The sequence below is a fragment of the Condylura cristata genome, unplaced genomic scaffold (genome assembly GCF_000260355.1).
Source record: "Condylura cristata isolate star-nosed mole 26May11 unplaced genomic scaffold, ConCri1.0 scaffold00012, whole genome shotgun sequence".
NCBI classification, from domain to species: domain Eukaryota; kingdom Metazoa; phylum Chordata; class Mammalia; order Eulipotyphla; family Talpidae; genus Condylura; species Condylura cristata.
The window spans coordinates 49,183,123-49,203,632 of NW_004567113.1; the positions used below are offsets into that span (position 1 = coordinate 49,183,123).

Here is a 20,510-nt window from a genome sequence, read left to right on the forward strand (position 1 = left end):
GCTGATGCTAAGTGAATTAAGTCCGAAGGAGAAAGACCAGTATGGGATGGGTTCGCTTACATGCGGAATACAGAGAAATGAAACAAAGGCCAGACTAAGCCAAACCCTTAACAAACTAGACCCCTGACTGCAGAATTCAGACATCCCGAGGAGAAGGGGGGAGGCTGGAGAGCAGAGGTGGGGAGGGCACCCAACGGACTAAGGTGGAGGACTCATGGGTGCCATGGTGAGCTTGGTGAGGTGACAGGCATCTCAACAGGTGTGATCCTAAGCCTTGCAATCATGCAGTCTTGTCAACCGATGTTGCCTCAATAAGACAAGCATTTCATTTTAAAGAAAGCAATGTAAAGAATGGCGGGAGAATGACTGAAGGAGGATGAGGTGGACTCCTCACTCTTTCTTCCCTCCCTTTTTCTCCCCTTCCTTTTCTCTCCCCTTCACTCTTTCTCTCCTTCCCTTCATTCCTCCCTTAGGTTTTCCTGTGAAGGTTGGGGTCTACGCGTTTAAGGACCAAGCAGCCCAAACTCACTTATTTCCAAGACAGGGGTCGTTGGTCCTCTGGTCGCAGAGGGGCCCCGTCCACCCCTCCTGGCACTCGCATGTGAAGCCCGCAGGGCTGCTGGGCTGGCACGTGCCGTGGGCACACACCCTCTTGTGGCAGGGCTCACAGCCGGGCAGAATGCCAGCCTGCATGGGCACCTTCCGGAAGTCCTGCAGCTCGCTGTCGATGTACAGGTTCCGAATACAGCCGTGGAAGCTGGTGCCGTTCTGCCCGGGCGCCTGGCGGAGAGCCGCAGCCACCGTGTTCTTCCCGGGCATGCCTGGGGGAGACCAGGTCAGAGGTCAGGGGCTTTGGGGAGCCTCAGCCCTGTGCCACCCCGCCCCTCTTAGACCCTCCTGCAGGGTGGCAGTCGGGACACCTCTCTACGAGAATCAGCGCTGAAGGGTGTCCATGTGTGGCCCGCTACCTGTGCGAGATGGAAACACACAGGGTCTCTGAAGAGATGCTGATGTTTGGGCCACACCCAGACCTTCTCAGTCAGAATATCTGGGTGGGGTGAGGAGGGAGGAGGGTGGGTTTTGTATTTTGGAAGATGCTCCAGGCGATTCACATGCACAACAGACACTTAGTTCCTTGGTGGTCTGTGTTTAATTTTAATATTTGTTGCACACAAAACCTGACACAAAGTGGATACATACAGCACCTCAAAGTAAAGCTACTGAACCCAAAGGCAAGATTAGGAACAGGGATGGAATTGTGCTCGCTCCTCTCGCTCTCTGCCCCTGCACCCCAACCTGGACACACCCCTACAAGCCTCCAGCTCCACATAGAACAATCCTGTCCCTCAGAGATGAAGCCCAGGGCCCGAGAGCTCGGGCAGCCTGCCTGGCGCCACCCAGTAATGATGGTTAGAATTAGATAACAAACTTCCTAAGTTTACCATGAAGGTTCAGTGCAGTGCGTTTGGAGGTGAAAGCTGGAGCCCACAGTGACCATCCCCCTTGACCCTGCCTTACCAGACTAAGCTAGCAACAACTCAGCAATGTCCCCGTTCCCTGGTAGATCCACTGTCCAAAGAGCTCTCCCTGCTTCCTGTCAGGTCGACACTTCATTCACATCATTTTCTTTTCTTGCTAATTGAGAATGAAGCTTTTGTGTTCCAAAAAATTGAGACTATCAAAATATTCCTCCAGAAACAGAACTTGCAGTCTTTGCATATATCCATGCCACTAGAGGCAATCATCTGGGCACCTTCATTTGGCAGGACTGAGGAATCTTTCCACGGCCTAGGCCAGACCCTGAAATAGTTTCTGGATACCGCCCTCCATGAGGCCACCGTGGGGTCAGAGATGGGAGGGTGGGCGCGGAGGCCTCTGAGCGGCTGGCTCTCCCCAACCGCTCTTAAGCTTTCCTGGGTCTGGATTTTGAACCACAGGTTGAGGGGTTCAGGCTTGGAGACCCTCAAGGGGTCAGTTTGCTGGTGATAAAGACCAAGGACCTCACACTGTCTGGGCTCTGACTCATGACATGAGTCTCTTCCCATTTCAAGGAGCTGCATTTGAGTTCTAAAAGGCACCCAAGCCACACAGCTAGACGTACAGACCACAGGCTAGAGATCACAGGCCTGTTTTCGGTCTGCATCCACTTGAGCCAGTCACTCCCCCTCTCTGGGCTTTATTCTCTCATCCGGAACATGACTGGCTGGACTGGAGCAAGTTTGTGACACACGCTTGTCAGACACCAGGGCCATCAGGGCTGCATATTAGGAGCTTCTCAGGCCTCATTTTCTCCTCACTCTGAGACTGTGACTCCTAGGGAAGAGGGTCAGTGTGGAAGGGGGAGAGATAACCTAAGTGCATGCAACATGCAGCTCAGGTGATTCTGAAGCTCCACGGTTGTACTTTACAGGGTCAGGGTTAGGTGTCTTGGCTTTGAAAGTTTCATGGGTCCAGGCTTGAATCTATGTCTGTGTTATCTAGAAACCTGGGTGCTTTGTAGAATAAAGGCACAAGGACAACATGTTATACTCTCAGGAGAGGACAAGTACAGGAAGCTTCCTGTGCTGGGGTCAGGTCTTCCATCATCTCCAAGATCCATGTCATCAGAGCCAGGATTACAAGTTGGTTGCTTATCACCCATTCAGGGTGCTCTCTTTTCTGTCCCTATTGTCCATCTTTCAACGACTGTTTACTACTGGCCCAGGGACATGCACCAGGCAGCATCAACTTCAGAATGAATCTGTAAGAAGAATCAATGGCTTTGGGAAACCACTGATATTAGAAGAGAACTTACCTCCTACGTAGAGTGGAGAGTCAAAATTCAGAGTCGACTGCTTAGACAGGTTGGTGATGATTTTAGGGCTGCCTCCATCGACGGAGAGGGAGAGACTCTGATCCAGGGCAAGCAGCTCCACGATATGGAAGTTCCCGTCATTGATGGTCTCCACACTACAAAGGAAATACAGCTTAGTGGAGGCTTCCATTTTCTACTCATTCAAGAAAAGGAGATACGATACAAATGTCCATCAGCACTCCTTGGGCAAGATGCTCGCTGTGAACATAAAAATGAAATTATTTTCAAGAAGATACGACCAGTTTCTACTTCATAGGCATGTGTGCGATGTAAGTTTGATATCCCATTAGAAGCAGCTCGTTATCCTATTCCAAAATACATAGAAATTATGAGGGATAATTATGCATTTACACTTAAATGTTTCATTTGTTCCGATGCTGTTCCAACTGTGATAAAGACAAAGAAGTCATGCTTGTACCTAGTATACTCCAAAGTCATTGCCCCTAAATGGAATCACTGGCTTCTCTCTTAAACACAGTGCACTGTCTTATCAACAGACATGCACACAAACAGAGGAAGAACCAATTAGGTAGGGTCTCTGCTTTTTTTAAAAAAAAACTTGCTCCTTGATAACATGTTCTTATATGCCTTGCATTTTTCAGAGGGGTTTCCACCAAGTGATACTGCTAGGAAGACTATGTGTAGGTCAGCAGGGGGCATTTAATGACCTCACATTAGATGCTCAGCATAGTCATAGGCAGGGATTCAATGGGCCCTCAACCTCCCCTGCACCTTTCAAGAGTCAGGTTTCACACTTCATATTGCCACCTGCTAAATCTTTGAGCGGGTTTCTAGACATTTGTAAAAATATATAAACCAAGCATTAAGAAACTGAGGTAAATGGAGAATGAGGATTGAAAACATCTGAAGTTGGGTGCAGTTACTGAGTCTCCGTAATGTTAAAGTGGGCCATGACTCTATCAGGAATATTATTATATTACAGGAATATTACAGCTGCAGGGATGAAAATGGCCCTGTCAGAGGACCAGCAAAGCAGACAATCAAGACCCAAGAATCTACTTACCTTTCTTTTCATCTACAGGCAAAATATGATAAAGAAGTTTTGGTCAAAAATAGGCAGTGAGGCCCTCCCTGGTGGCGCAGTGGGTTAAAGCACAGCACTGAGAATCCAAAGCCACTTCCGCATGAGTTCGATTCCCGCCTGCCTCGGAGGTGACCACAGGGCGTGGCAGACCTCTCCTGACCCACCCGCTGCTCCCCTCAGCAGTGTACTTCGTCGATCTGCCTGTTCTGCTCCCTGCTCTGTCTCTGGTGAATCCTCTCACCCTCCGCATCTCTGGCCTATACCCCAGTTCTGTATGAATAAATCATTTTTTTTTTTAAAGGCAGTGAATATGAAAATAGCTACCACTTGGGGTATCACTTGGAAAGACTTATAAAGGCTCAAAATTAGAAATATGGGAGCATGATAAAGAGATATGATGCCTCGTGTTTCCTGTGTTAGACAAGTACTTAACTTTCCAGACACTAATATCTAAACTCACAAATAGGTCAAGCTTGGAAAAGTACAGACATGTGTACTGATATTTCAGCCTAATTCTCACCATAGAAATCTAATCAGATTGTTTCCTGTTAAAGAAAATATGTGTGGTTTGACAACACTATAAACCAATCTGCCAACATGAAATCTCAAGTGTGAAAATATCTGAAGTTAACCTAAATGGTTTGAGGGGCTCTATCTTTGATAGTCTGTCCCAGATATCTTTTAAGACATGTTAGCTAAGTCAGCATTGTCCATTGACATGAAATGTCAGTTACATCGGCTACGTATTTAATGACCTCAACACTTCATACATCTAAAATCAACAGAAGAGACAATACACATGGAAATGGCTTTCTAGATAAACTTGCACATCGTTACTGTCTTCATTATGCTGTCATCAATGAGGGAGCTGGATAGGAATATCAAATAGCAGATAACTAAGCAGATTTTACAGTCAGATAAACGTGGGCTAGAATTTTGGTCTTGCATTTATTAAATGTTTGACCTGTGATAAGTGAATTGCTAGTAGATTTCACTTGTCTCTTGAGTCAATGCTAATAAATACTTCTCCCTTCCATGGTTAACCTGGTAGCTATAGGAAATGAGCTTTCCAGAACGTCAAGTATCCACATAGAATGCAAATTTAGTTGCTATTAGTATCACAGACATTGTTATCATGTCAATAACTCAATTTTTAATACTAATGCTAAGATAATGCTAAAGACTATAGCAGAAATACAGTAACTTCACTGGCACATATTGTCCAAGTTATGAAATGTTGGAATTCAGTTAAACATGAAAATAAAGATGGACATACATAAGGAAGTAGTCAGTTCATTTTCCTCAGTGACCACCATGAGGCTCTGAGTGGTTTTATAGAAACATGGTTAAGAACACTGGTTTAACAAACTATTGTTAGTACTGAGGCTCTCCTTTTTCTTTTACAATTGCAAAGATTCACATGTCCTAGGGGTTGGGTCCCAGTTACCCACTGTGCCCACTGGCCTTGAGACTATCAGTCCAGGCCCATCACTGCTGGCAATGGTGTTTGCTGCAGTACAGTGGAATAATTTAATGCCACGAAAGGTTCACACACTTTAATGCAGTGTTTCAGCTGGGAAGCTGGAAGAAGGCATCAGGAACTCCTTACTTCTTTACTCCCTTCCTTATTCCTAGCTACTAGTTGAGAGGCCACATCACAACTGAGACAGGATATCTTTTGGAATTTTTACATTTAACTACAAATTTTGGGGTTTTCAGTGGTGAAAACTTGGCGGAAGATACATTTTGCTCAGCTAGTCCTAGATCTCATGAAATGTGTGACATTGGGCTAGTGTGACTTAGGTAACTTTTCTCTGCTTCTTTCCCCTCACTAGGGAAATGCAAATGTCGAGACCAAAGAACTGTATAGCACCATTATGGGCTAGTTCTGTCCTGAGACCGCCACATGCATGAACCTCCTGCCAGTCACCACAATCCCGAGAGTTGAGCACACTCCCAGGGTACCCAAGGTCATGAGCCAGTGACCAGCCAGACCTCAAGCCAGGTCCAGAGCATGTGATATTAATGACCAGGCATCACTTTTAGAATCCAAAGTAAATGATGATTGTCAAGCCAGTTGTCGCACGCTAAAGCCAAGCCACCATCGATTTTGCAGCCATTCAGCCATCTTCACCACTTGCAATTTGTAACATCCTTGTGGCCCCATCAGTATTCAGAACCTCACTGCTCCCCAGAGAACTGTTCATTTGATGACTCACAAAAGTTGCAAGTGTGCCACTTAACCTTGAGCCTTTCCACTGGGCACATAAATTGCGTTTATTACTGTTATTATGTAATTTGGTTTTATTACACTCATCTATTGCCTGACATTTTGTTTTCTTGAATTTCTGAACACATGAATTAAAACAAAGCGGTGACTCAACTATGTCCTGTGGTTTGCTACAGAAAAAAACTGAAAACTCAGGTTTTAAGACAAGAGGGAATCTAAATTGTCTTTGATTTTTTTTTTTATCTCTCAGGACACATTTATGAGATTGTTGTGTTTCATAAATCATTTCAGTAGTTTAATAAACAGCTCACTTTGCTGATGGGAGCTCCAGCTTTTTTCCTAAAAATATTGAAAGTATCAGCTGGCACATTCTGCGCAATGGAATAGGGACCAGGAGACACACAGGGATAGTGAGTCATTTCCTTTCGATGTTTCTGGGCTGCAGATACTTCATCATTTTATACTTCATGAAGTGGGGAAGGTCCTACAATATTTTCCTGCCAACGTCTTTACATCAATGGGAATAGGAAGCAGGCGGAATCAAAGGCTTGTTTGTATATGCACACGTATTTTCAGAAGAATATTTTATAAAGTAGGTTACCAAAGGCACATTTTAACCAGTGCTTTTGGAACCAATTATTCAAATAAAAAGGCACTAAAATTGAAAAACACTTGTGTTATTGAGCTAACGGTAGGTGTCACAGGGAAGTAGCATTTGCACTTGGGCATTTATTCTTCAGTATCGGGATACCCTGCACATGAGAAGTATCCACAGAGCTCTAGAATTATGAATCCCTGTAAGCCTACTCTGTGCTGAGCCCAAAGTGGGGGGCTGACATTATCGCCAATTCCCACAATCGCACATAAGAAACAACTGTACTCTCAAGTGCTCACATGAGGACACTAAGAATAATGGGTGAAGTTCAAAAGCAGAAGCTGGTGAACAGGACGCCTTTCCACGGGCATATCAACAATGGCTGCAGTGTATCTGGGAAGTGAGGAGGCACCTAGAGTCATTTGATGTTCACTTTTCCAATGAGGCTAATCCAGTTCTTTCCTTTTTAAATGTAAGCTGAGAGGCCTCCCTGTTAAGTCTCAGGGCTATCACTGCTATGGCCTGAATTCGATCCCAGCCAGGGAGCTGACCAGATGGTGCAGCAGACCTCTCCTGTCTCACCCATGACTCCCTTCAGCAGTGGATTTCAGTAGATCCACCTGTTCTGCTCCCCACTGTCTCTACCAATCCTCTCAAACCCCCCTCTGGATCTCTGGGCTACATCACCGATCTTCTACATGAAAATAAATGAAGTCTTTAAAAAAAAAAATAAATGGAGGCCTCCCTGGTGGCACAAGAAGCACAGCACGATGAAGCTATCCAAAGCCACTGCAGCACGAGTTCGATCCCTGGCCAGGGAGATGAACCTCATGGCACTGCAGACTTCTCCTTTCTCCCCTCAGCAGTATATTGCAGTAGATCTGCCTGTTCTGCTCTTGACTGTCTCTGGTGAATCTGCTCATGCTCTGCACCTCTGGCCTGTACCCCAGCATTTGCTGCTGTTCTGTGGGAGCCAAGACCAAGCTGGGCTCATGGGGAACTGGTGAACACTCAGTCAGATCAATTGTCTTCTGACATGCCTCCTTCCCCAGGCGTGGGTCCTGCACCTGAGCACCCTGTGAGGACGTGCTAGAGAGGAAAGTGCTCAGACTCACTGAGATCTGAACCAGAAAGGAGGAGGAGAGCTCAGTGAACTGCACTACCTGCCCTGCAGGCAGCTGGGACAAGCCCCTGGAAACAGCGCCCAACGCCACGCCTGTGGGCCTGGCGTGCTAGCTGCCTGGTGTCTCATGAAGCTGGGGTCTTCTCAGGAGGTGAGTGATAAGCGAGACAGGGGCCTGTTCTACCTGACAAACACTCTGTTCTGCCTGACAAAGAATCACTGCTGCATTGTGGCTTTTCTTAATCAAACAACCTTGTGCTAACCATCTTCTAGATATCCTTCCATGAAGTGATGGTTCTCATATTGATTTATTAGGAACAATAGCTTTTACCTAAAATGTAAAACATATTTTAGATCCCCAAATATCCTACAGAACGGTAACAAGGTATGGTTACCTTTCCTGAATGTTCCCATTTTATTTAAATAACAAAGTACATTTCCATCAATGTTGAAAACTAACCACTGAAAAAAATAGGTCACTGAAAAGATGAACCTGAGAGACGAGGTCGTTTCCGTCGTTTCCATGAGTAAGGATGTCAAATGAGGCTTCATTTGGAAAACTAAGTTTTACCAAAGTAAATCTTATGTAACCTAAAGTCTTTAAAGAAACGGAGCAAATTCTCTGAGGTAAGAATGTGTAAAAATATGTTCTTTTAAAACATCAGTGCCATGTCCTTTTTTCTAATGTTACGTGCAGAAGAAACACTAAGATTTGAAAACGTTATTCAGCCAGGCAATAATCAGAAAATTAGTAGAAGCAGAGTTACGACGGTGAGCACACCGCAAGCTTGAGGGAAAGAGCAACTCCATTATGCCCACGTTGCCTCCCAGCGAGATCAGGACCAGGGCAGGAGCAGAGGGACAGACGAAGCAAAGGGAACAGCTCAGGTTTGGATCGTCTGGATTTATGATCCCAGGAGCGATTGCTGGTTACCTGTTAGTTACCGCTACTGAGGATGTCGGTCACCACTACGGTTACCATGAGTCACCATGGTCTACACAGCTTACAGACATATCATAAAATCCTTACCATGCAGAGACTTAGAGTGCTTCACACCCTCTTCCCAGGTGAGGCCTAGACTGCTATACAATGTGCCCAGTCACACAGTTAAAAGGTTACAGAATCGGGGTCCAAACCAAGGCAGACTGTCCTTAGAACACCTGCTCTAGTCTATTGCTTCAAATTAATTTTGAGTGGTAATGACATTCAAAGGACCCCAAAACTAAATGCTATAAAAAGATACTCACATACAAGTCTTGCTGCTATCCTTCTATCTTTTCACTCTTGGCTTAGGTTTTTATCTTTATGCAAATAAAGGTGCATATATTATTTGCCCACCTTTGCCAATTCTACTTTACGTTATTTCTTCTTTTGAACTGCGTAGTGCCTGGGAAATCTTTGCACTTCCTGCATTGATTCTTCTTCATTCCCTCTCTCCTTTCATCTGTTCCTTTGTTTCTCCCTCTTCCTTCTCTTGTGGTAGTAACATCCATTATGTTAAAGCACCAAGTTTATATTTAGGTAAAACTTGAGTTTTTCCCCTCATAACCAATGTCATGGTGAGTAACCTCAGCATATAGCATTTTTATGTTTTCAGGGGTATCTGTAGGATAAATTCCCAGGATGGACTTCACAGGTCACAGAGTAAATGTGTTTGTAATTTTGATAAGTAAAGAAATATGAAATAACCAGACTTCCAGGGGTAAAGCATAAAGGCAAAGGATACACTTCCATTTTGCTTAACTCCAGGAAGAGACAGCAGAGACAATCCCCTGTATTGCAGAGGGCAGGTGAGAAGAAGACAACGCGAATGAGGAGCGAGGACAGGGTTGAGCTGAGTATTAATTCTTACCATGAAAGTATGGGGAAGGTGCTGCATTATTTACAGCTATGGATTCTACGGCCAGAAAGATTAAGTACCTTGCTAAGTTTACACACAAGTAATTAGTTGAGTGTACATCTCAAAGTCTATCTCAGTCACTGTATTACTGCTTGTCAAATAGTAGATTCTTCTAGTGTATTGAAATTATTTGCTCTCTGTCGTCTCTATTTCACAAAATTGAAATATTTATATGTTACTGTAGTATATGTTGAATCTATATAAATAGATCAATTAACCCATCAACTGTTTAACCTAATTCAAGTTAATTATTGCTTTTATTCTTTTACTTAAAGAGAATGTGATCTTTTTTTTTTTCTTTCCTTGAATTTTGGATCACAAACTAAAAGCAAAAGTTAAGTGGAAGCTATATGCCCCCTGGACCTCACAATAGATGTGTCCATTAAATGATCAGCAGGCAGAAATTTCCACTAGAAATGGGCTTCCAGTTCATTTTTATAGATGTCGCAGGACACATTCTGCTGTTTGTTAGGGAAAAAGGGGATGGAACTCCAGCTCACACTGAGCTCTTAAGCAAGTCAGTCCTCATTCGGCCATGTTCACATGGGTTTCTATACCTTCCATGGAAATACGTCAGCTCCATCTTACATGAACACCAGGCTAACCTCAGGAACTTTGCTTTGACTGCTGAGAGGTCTACGATGTTTCACTTCATAAAACAAAACAAAAGATTCGACAACAAAAGTGAACCACAAAATTAATGCTCTGAAATCTTTATATGAGCTGAAACAACTAAGGCTCTATAATTTATGGTGTAGCAATATTAAAAAAATTGGCACTAATTCATCACCAGTTGGTGATCAAATAACTATTGTGTTACACTTGGTAACCAGTAATTATGTGTTTGGTTCCATGCTCTAAATACCTCCGAGAGGATTCATTCACTGGCAAAGAGTTTATTGAATTCCATTCAAGGCTATAATAATATCTACTGTAACTATTATGAAGGATCAAATAGGAAATGAAGGCTTTTCAAGCACATAGACAGAATTTTCTATCAAGAACAACACTGGGGCCTTACTGGTGGCACAAGGGATTAAGACATAGCACTCTGAAGCTATCTGCAGCCACTGCAATATGAGTTTGATTCTGGGTCAGGTTGCTGACCACATGGCACAGCAGACCTCTCCTGACCCGCCCGCTGCTCCCCTCAGCAGTGTATTTTAGTGGATCTGCCTGTTCTGCTCCCGACTCTGACTCTGTGAATCCTCTTAACCCCACTCCTCTGGTCTGCACTCCAGGTCTTGTATGCATAAATAAATAAATCTTTTTTTTTTTTTTTAAAAAGAATAATAACATCAATAATATAAAGATCAGTATTTCTATTTTATGTCCTAATCAGTGGCCACAAATTTGTTGCCAAGAATGTTTGGTCTACAGATGTGTTTTATTTGCAACATGTGGTATTTGGAAAACAAAAACAAAAACAAAAACGACAGGGAGGAGGTAGACAGGGGGTGGGAAAATGAACCAATATTTAAACTGAGCTGAAATCAATATTTAAAGGAACAGCTTTGTATTTTAAAAGTCCAGATGTCTGCCTTTCCTTAAATATTAGCAGTTTTTGGCAAAACCCGGCAGACCTTTTCACAATGGAGAGCCTAGGAGAACGGTTTGGCGATTGATCCTGTTTTGACACAGATTTGCTCTGTGTTCTCGCCAGTGGTAGCAGCTCCTACTTTAGCCAACATCAAAGCTCTCTGTAACAGAGGGGCACTTCCCTTAAAGGTGAGAGCCTTTCAGAAGTCAGAGGATGGGAAGATTATTTCCTTGCAGTTGATCTGCTTAGCTCCTTTAAGTTACAGGCCCAGAGAGACCGGCTGTGTCTTGACTGCGTGACCCTCCTCTAAATGGGGGCGATTATTCCTGCACGAGGGATTGAATGAGGTGACTGACCTGAAGACAAGAGAATGGCTGCTGAGCTCCCCCAGAAGGGGCTCCGAAACCTCACTAATACCACCCCTTTCACAGCCTTCCTTGATCACCATTACCACTGTGTTATATTAGACAACTGCTAAAATGAATGAGACTCTCCATCACACATCGTGTGCACCCCCCGAGTTTGCTATGCACAACTCTACAGGGCAAGCTTTGCTCCTGAAAGCTCAGAAGAGTGCCTGGGACACAGTAGCTGCTCCCTAAATATGTGTTACACGTGTGGCCATTTTCAATGAGTTGCTGAGGACAGTTCCTGCAGCTGTTTCCCTAGAGCTGCTCTCTGCACAAGGCACAAGGCTCCCAGCTTGGTCCCAGGAGGTTCACAGGCCAGGTAAGCGCCAGACTCCATGAAGTCCTTGTTCTCTATGACTGTTCTGTCCAAAGCTGGGCAGAAGAGTGAGGTCCCCTACTCAAAACCAGGGGTTCTTGGTGAGGACTGAGCATGTCCTTCGTAAGGCCCCAGCACCTGCCAGGTGGTCTTACCCATAACGCCTTCCCTGAGCTCGCATGCTGAATAGCCTCGGCCTCCCAGCAGCATATATGGGGTGTAACAGCGCCCCCTGTTGGAGCCATCCGGCTGCACCCTCTGCACCAATCCTGAACAGTCTCATTTTATAAAGGAACTTTATCTTTCCACAAATTAGTTGCCTTGAGGGCTCTCCCTGGTGGCGCAACAGTTAAAGCACAGCACTATGAAGCAATCCGCAGCCACTGCAGCACGAGTTTGATCCCCGGCCAGGCAGGTGACCCACATGGCGCAGCAGACCTCTCCTGACCCACCTGCTGCTCCCCTCAGCAGTGTTTCAGTCTGCGCCCCGCTCTGTCTCTGGTGAAGCCTCTCACCACCCCTCCCCCACATCTCTAGCCTATAGTCCAGTCCTTGTATGCATGAATAAATAAATCTTAAAAAAAAAAAATCCATCTCGACTATGCCATCTCTTCCTGCCAGACCCCGAACCAGCTCACTTATCTTAAATCCTGCTGCAGCCCAGTGAAGTCCTCTCCTCCCCCTGCGTGAAGGGCAGAGAAGCGGCTTGCACTGAACAGCTGTTTCACCTTTACCAGTAACGAGAGATCTTCACCTGTAAATGGCAGACGCGGGGTGGGAGCCGGTGTCGTAGCTGGCACGCACGCGGCCGCGGTACAGCTCCACAGCAATGTGGTCCTTGTCCCCCTTGTACAGGAGGATCCCGCTGTCCTCGTCGGTGGCGATCTAGGGGGAGGCGACCTTCACATTAGTAGGACATAGCATCACCCAGACATAGCTCCATAGAAAGGAAACAGCGCCGAGTCCTGACTCTGGCTTCTTTTTATCCAATGGCCATAAGAAAATACGAATGCACGTCGTCATCATGGAGAGAGGACCTGTAAGCCACACTGCTGCAAATACACCCCCAAGGAACTTTACAAAGAACACCAAAGAGTATTTGAGCAACCCCAGGGGGTGTGCGAAGTGATGGCTTTGCTGGGTTTGTGCAGCTCTTTTTGCTTCTGTTAAGGTTTTATGGGTGGCACATGCAAAACTGTCTACAGTGAGGAAGAGGGATTTTCAGAGTCCATATAAAAAAGCAAGATGGGCCCTCCCTGGTGGTGCAGCGGGTTAAAGCACAGCACTGAGAATCTAAAACCTCTTCCGCATGAGTTCGATTCCCGCCTGCCCCGGAGGTGACCACATGGCGCGGCAGACCTCTCCTGACCCGCCCACTGCTCCCCTCAGCAGTGTACTTCGTCGATCTGCCTGTTCTGTTCCCCGCTCTGTCTCTGGTGAAGCCTCTCACCGCCCCTGAGCCTCTGGCCTGTACCCCAGTTCTGTATGCACAAATAAATAAATGTTAAAAAAAAAAAAAAAAAAGCAAGATGTTTATCACTGTGGCCTGCGGAGGGAAATGACTGTTTTTATCCTGCTTTCTGACCTTTTTGGGTTTTTAAAGGGCAGTTAAAGTTAGGGCTTAAGGCCAGCTACCTACCACTGGCTACTCCCCCAAACAACCCCGTCTGGCGAAAGCTGCAAGGTCAGGCTTTTTACAGAAGACTTGCCTGTCTTCCGGGATTGCCTATCTATATTTTTAAAGAATTCCCAGCCTCACTGGAGGGTCAAGTTAAACCCAAAGTTAAGGCTAAAGTCACTTATATTAATTAATATATAAATGTCCTTTTTACCAGGTAAAATAAACATACATCCCCGATTTGTCTCATGTACGCTAATGCGACCGCCCCAGGCCAGTCTCCTGTCTTCCCAGGGGTCTGAATGGCTCACTGGTACACAGTAACATGGTTGGAGGATGTATAATAAAATGTTACTCCATGCCAACTCTTAGATGTTCTGGGCAGAGAACGAAAAGGCACTGGCTGAATGTGTGGCCCAGGTGTGCTGTCTCACCTGCGCTCTTCTCCTCTGCAGGTCTCTAAGGCCAACCCCCCTGTGCAGAGCCTAAACAATAGCGCATAAAGATAAATGAATAAAGTGTTTTGTTCCTCTGTGTGTGGGTGTGTGTATGCAACCAAGCAGAGAATAAAAATATTTGATTCCTGTATAATTTTGAAAAACACAGATATCAGAGAGAAGACCCTATGAAGCTTTTCACATAGCAGTATTTTCTGTCATTGGGCTAAAAGGCCTGTCCCTGTGTACTGAAGAAACAGTACCGCTTGCATACTACTGGGGGAGTTTAAACTTTGAAGCAGAGTTGGCCTAAAATGAGGTCAGTTCTTGCTAGTGTGGGAAACCTTACCTGAAGGGTGATGTTGGTTTGGGGCCGAACTTTGGCTGAAGGGATCTGAAGATAAGACTCTTTGTTAACAAAATTCACACTGACCAATTTTTCACACTTCTCTCCCTGATAACCAGGCAAACACTGGCATATTGGTTCATTTATCCGGATGATGCACTGCGCTCCATTCTGACAATCAAAATGATCACAGGGGCTGGTGCGAGGGAGCACCATCGGTGGAGAAAACTCACAGAACAAGCCACTGCAGAACAAACAAGAAAAAAGACACAGATTATTACTGTGAGTTGAGGGATGTAAGACCTTAATGCCATTTTGCTATACAGATGCTTTTCAGTTTGATGAAGTCCCAACTTCTTTTGCCCCTTGTTTTCTTTGCTTCTGGAGATGAATCTTCAAAAATATTTCTGAGAATAGCATGGAGTCCTTTGCTTATGTTCCCTTCTATATACTTTATGGTGTCAGGTCTTATATTCAAGTCTTTTATCTGTTTGGCGTTGATTTTTGTGTATGGTGTAAGACAGCAATCTAGTACATATACACGGTGGAATAGTACTCAGTGATCAAAAAGATAAACTCACTCCATTGGTGGCAACATGGATGGAGTTGGGAGTTATTGTTCTAACTAAAATAAGCCAGAGGGGAAAAGATAAATATCAGGTGGTTTCACATATATGTAGGAATACAGAGAAACCAAACAAAAAGTCAAGAAAAAGACAAAATTTGCAAGCTGATCACAGATCTGAAGCATGCAGCAAGGGAGGAGGGTCAAAACAGAGGACAGAAAAGTACAAAGGAATATGGTGATGAGGCATGGTGACATGGTGGTGGGAAAACTATTGGGACTATACTTCAGGGGAGTAACCAGTTACTGTACAGAAATGAATAATGATGTAAGAAAATAAGTGAAAAATAAAAATAATTTTTTTAAAAGAACTAATTCTGACACCAGATGTATACTTCCACTTACCTGTAACCTTCGGGGCAGGTGCATGTATAGCCATTGACGGCATCGGTGCAGTGAGCTCCGTTTTTACACTTGTTATCTTGGCAGTCATCGAAATCAATGTCGCAGTGCTCACCGATGTATCCGGGTGTGCAGTCACATCTGTGTGAGCAAGCAGGTAAAGTTCCAGAGCCAGCTTAACAAGGGTAATTAAATGGCTGCATAGCATCTAGGAAACAACCAGCACCCATCTTTGTTTTATTTTTTTTTTAATAATAGTTTATTTTTATATTATTTGTGTATTTTTTCATCTCAGTTGCAATCCCCATTACCAAATCGCCCATGCCAGCACCTGTCTTTTAAAGAATGTCTGTAGAGCAGGCTCAGAGGGCCCCTCAAGTAATGGGTGTCTTGAAAATGGCAGTGCTCTGCAAAGGCTTCTTACAGGGACATCTGTTTTACCTCTAGGAGGAGATGAGCAACCATCATCCAAGTAAGAATGCCACTGAGACATAACATTTATAAAATTTATTAAGATTATGGAGGTTTTTTGTAGGAAATAACTTTTTTAAACTTTCAAAGAAAGTATGAAGGGGCTTCATACAATTTTATTTCATAAAATTGAATTTTATGCGAAGCAAATTTGTTAACATAGTAACAAATATGTTAACAACTAATTCACAAGGAATCCAGATAATCACTATGGCAGAATGGGGAGGATCTAACAAGGTGCGGTAGAGAAACTGATAGAAAATTCCAGGCAGCTTTTCAATCTGTCATCTATGTGCTGTGTGGACAGAAGTGGTCTTGGAGGCACTGAATGTGAAGAACTCGGGGTGAATATCTAGCCTATTTTCCATGTGCTAGATCTGGTCCCAACTACTTGGCATACATGGTTCACGGAATCGTCCCCAAAGCCGGGCGCAATCAGAGACACCATTACCCTCACTCTGTACGCCAGGACACTAAATGACAAAAGAGCTGGGAATCTTACTTACACTTAACCCGTAAGAGTCACCCCCCAGGAATCAAACCCCATCTGACAAGAGTCTGAATCTGACCCCTGCATGGTGCCAGCAGAGAGCAGTCTCTGGGGGCTTCTTTTTAAACCTGTCCTTCTCCAGGCTGACCTCTGGTTATAATGCCCCAGGCCAAGCAGGGGCACCTGTAGTGGTTTGCAAGCGGTGCTTTGTGCAGCCACAACCCTAGCCCTTGACCCCTGTAGATACAGCCAGAAGTAGCAGCTTCCCTCTGCCCTCCACCTCCCCAATATGCTGCTGTTGTGATTTATTAGTTTTACACACTGGGCTTCCGTTATTGTGTTTTAGATTTAAGAAAAGGTCCAAAGACTTTAAAAAAGTAACACACCAGACAGTTAGCTTGGCTTTTGCAGTTAGAACTGTGTGTCCTGGGTTCATGTCAAGTGTGTGCCATCCTGATGAGCATAGTCTGTTTGCTTCCTCCTCTGTAACAGGCTATAATAATTTTCATCTCATAGGCTTAAAGATGAAATAAAAACACCATGTACAGTGTTTGACAGAATGCATGATCAACACAGGGCAGCTATTTTTCAAGATAATTTGATCTTTCTGGTTTAGTGTATACTAATTATCCACTTTCTAATTTCAAAACCATTAGGATTTAAGGGAATGGGGATCATTTAAGACACTCAAGTGAACATGGACATTACTGAAAGTGAAGGGTTTGTCTGAAAGCGCAAAATCTGGATTGAAGAGTCACTGCTGAGCTGATGCATTGAAATAAAATGGAAGTGTGTTCTCTTTAAAGGGAACAAACTTTCAGCACTACTTGTCTAAATTAAACGGAGTTCACAGCCGGATACATGTTTGCTCCAGAGCAAGTGGTTTTGATACCAAGTCATAACAGTGTGAGGAAGTCTGACTTAAATGGATTCTAAGTGGCCATCTATGCTAGGAACTGAACCCACCAGGTCTGGGAAGGGCTGTTCCATCTATGTTGATATGTACAGAGCTAGGGAGTTCTGAGCATTAAAAGAAAGGAGATGTGCTTTGAAACACTGAATTATTTATCTGAGAAAAGAAATCAAAGCCGAGATAAGGGGAGCACACATTCACGACAGCTGCCGTCTGAGAGCTAGTTCATATTTCCTTCTCAACAAAGGCTGCTTTTTCAAGCCCATTAGAACTTGAAGTCATGTTACCACCAACACTTCGTCTTTCTTTTGCTCTGCAGACTGTTTCAGAACAGGAAGAAAATATTTAAGAATTCCTTAAAGTTTGTATGATCAACAAACCTATAACACTCCCTCAACTTGATTACTGCTCAAGGAGTGGAGAAGAAAGCAAAGAGTGTTAAACACAGGTTTAGAAGCTCAACAGCTAAGTAAGATGAATGATTGCAAATACTGCTTATCACATACTAAGGTCTGAAAAGATCTCAAAGCAATTTAGGAGATTTATGAGGAATACAGTAATGGAAGTGAAGTCAACCCAGTTTGGTGAGTAATAAGAAAATGAAGCTGAAGTAACTACAGCTGGTCCCAGCAACATGTGTCAAGAGCAGCTCCTACATATGTCCCTTTTCTTTTTGCGACCCCTTTCCATCAGCCTGCGAATCTTCCTAAGATGGAAGGAACAGCGCACCCAGCGGCTTAACCTGTTTTCTGCTAAACTCCACACAGCTGTAAAAGAAGTTCACAGACAATCGCTGAACACGATAAATTCCCAATCAGGTAGGCGCCACTCAGGAGCATTTAATTGATGGCATTCTAATGGACGGCAACACAACGCTGATTAGGCTGGTGTCTGGAAGATGAACTCCCTTATTTCCGAACGGTTTTGTGAAGTTTTACTCAGACTTACTCTTAGTACAATGCAGGGAGGCCTGTGCAATCGGAGCAACAGATAAGCATTTTTGCTCTACAAGCTAATTCCTCCGAGAACTGAAAATATTTGTTATGAAAGTGGTGCACTTTTGATTTGCTAAATTCAACTGTGGCCAAACCCAAGACATTGGGAGCTAAAATAATTTATACACACGAGGAGCAAAGGCAATTCAGCATGCTGTATAAAATAAAGCTTTAATATGACTACTTTTTTTTTTTAATTTCTGTGTAGGGTTGTAAACTACAATAGAATGAAAAATAGAACAAAAAACATTCTTTTTCTTTTCTATGAGGCATCACATGGGATCAGCAAGTGATAATCTAAGAATTCCTTAAACGCTGCATGATCTCTAAACCTATCACTCAGGTGTATCTGTATGCTATCAAGTGATGATTTAATTTTTTTTTCTGAAGATGTATTTATGCATACAGAACTGGGGTACAGGACAGAAGTGCAGGGGCCATGAGAGGATTCACCAGAGACAGAGTGGGGAGCAGAATAGGCAGATTGACCAAGTACACTGCTTCAGAGGAGCAGCGGGCAGGTCAGGAGAGGTCTGCCGCGCCATGTGGGTCACCTCTGAAGTGGCTGCGGCCAGCTTGCAGTGCTGCGTTTAACTCACTGCGCCACCAGGGAGGGCCCCAAATGATGAATTTTAAACCTAGTTGAACTTTATAATTTTCTAAAGGAAACTTGAGGATAAGCATTTTATTCCGGTGGGCATTTGAAAGGCAGTGGGGGTCTGACACTGGTCCTGCCTCCCTTTGTGACCAGAGTAATTTTTAAATCTTGGAATGTTATGGGCCCGAGTTAACATCATTTCATTGAGAAGATGAAGTATGTGAAAGCAAGTGGTCACAAAACACTACCAGGCTTTGAGGTCGTATTACTGCGGCCCTGACCCAGGACAGGTGCCTGGCCAATAGGAGGAGAAGAAATAATAGAAAATCACCCAACTGGGAAATGAATCACCCAACTGGGAAATGCCAACCAAGCCCGAGCTCCGCCAGGGGACAACACTGAGGGCTCTGGTCCCCCATCAGACCCCTCTGAGCCCGGTTTCCCGATGCTTCAGATGAAAACTTTGAAACAATGGCCCCTAAACTCCCACCAGCTCTCAGAAGTTGCTGCTGTCAGGCCATCAACAAACTTCAAGATTGTGTCAAAAAAAGTATGGAATCTGATGCCAAAAGCATGTCAGGAAGATGGAAAAAGAACTGATTTTGAAGATCTGAGTTTTCAGGAGGGAGCCCCCATCCGAAGGGGTGCTTGCTCATTCCTCACAAGAGACTCAAGGGGCGCTAGTAACCATCACAGGGAGGCCACAGACACATAAACCTCGACAGCGCCAGGTCCCGGGCCTGGGGAACGTGTGCATACGCCCACTCGGCCTTCCTCTTCTTGGCTAAAGTATGCAATAGGCCAAAAGGTTTTTAGTTTTATTCACTTAGAATCCCTACTTTGCCATGGACTTACCCGCAGATAATAAGAGCCCCTAGCAGACAGGACACACTTGTTTGGCTTTCATATATAAATTTGGGTGACAAAATCAGGAGCTCCTTTACTTCATAAATGGTGTGAGAGGAAACATTCCCTTTCATTCCCCTCAGTGTACCACTCAAAGGCCCGTGCTGGGTGTGAACATTCATCAAGTGGCCACTGAGAGTCTGTTTCTTTCTTCCTGAGCAAGGATGTGAAGGCAGGGAGAGGGAGGTGGAGACAGAGTGATTTTAAAGGAGAGGCCCATTTCCACATTGTGTGTCCTGGGTGGGCAGTTTGGGGAGGGGGTGCATCTGACTTACTTGAACCCCTTTGGCGTCAGGATACACTTGGAGTCGTGTTGGCAGGGGTTCAGGTCCTGGGCACAGAAGTCCAGCTTCTCCTCACACAACTCGCCTGGAACATGGCAAACAGAGTTAGTCAGCAGAAAGGCTAGCAGGCGTTCCTCCGGGAGGCCGTGTGTGGGCCTCAGAGGTGAGTGCAGCTAGTGACAGAAAACTAAAGCTCCCCAAGACATGGAGGCAGAGCAGACGCTGTGCTGGTTCTGCTGCTAGGTCACCTTAAAGCTCAGACCTGTGATTATGGACACCACATATCTTACAGTCCAGTGGAGAATGCTACCAGGATCAGCAAAAGGAAATCCAGATTTTTTTAATTTCTATTGTTTTATTTGGTTTTGGACTTTTTATTGAGGTATAGCTTTTATCCAGGAGATGAAGGAATCGTGGGTAAATATTTACGAATTGAACTTACTCATGCAGCCAGTACCTCTGTCTACACAC

The 20,510-nt window shown here is 44.5% G+C and overlaps 1 protein-coding gene across 5 annotated transcripts in view; it reads right to left on the reverse strand.

The window, feature by feature from the left end:
• Positions 1–20,510, reverse strand: part of SLIT2 (slit homolog 2 (Drosophila)) — a 289,330-nt gene that overhangs the window by 3,719 nt on the left and 265,101 nt on the right. For all 5 annotated transcript variants that reach the window (XM_004681383.2, XM_004681382.2, XM_012724161.1 and 2 more), the window contains 6 exons: positions 20,031–20,124; positions 15,386–15,523; positions 14,419–14,659; positions 12,769–12,899; positions 2,795–2,949; positions 530–821 (listed from right to left, as the gene is read on the reverse strand). In XM_004681383.2, coding sequence (XP_004681440.1) covers positions 530–821; positions 2,795–2,949; positions 12,769–12,899; positions 14,419–14,659; positions 15,386–15,523; positions 20,031–20,124 — 1,051 coding nt within the window. The remainder of the gene's footprint in view (positions 1–529; positions 822–2,794; positions 2,950–12,768; positions 12,900–14,418; positions 14,660–15,385; positions 15,524–20,030; positions 20,125–20,510) is intronic.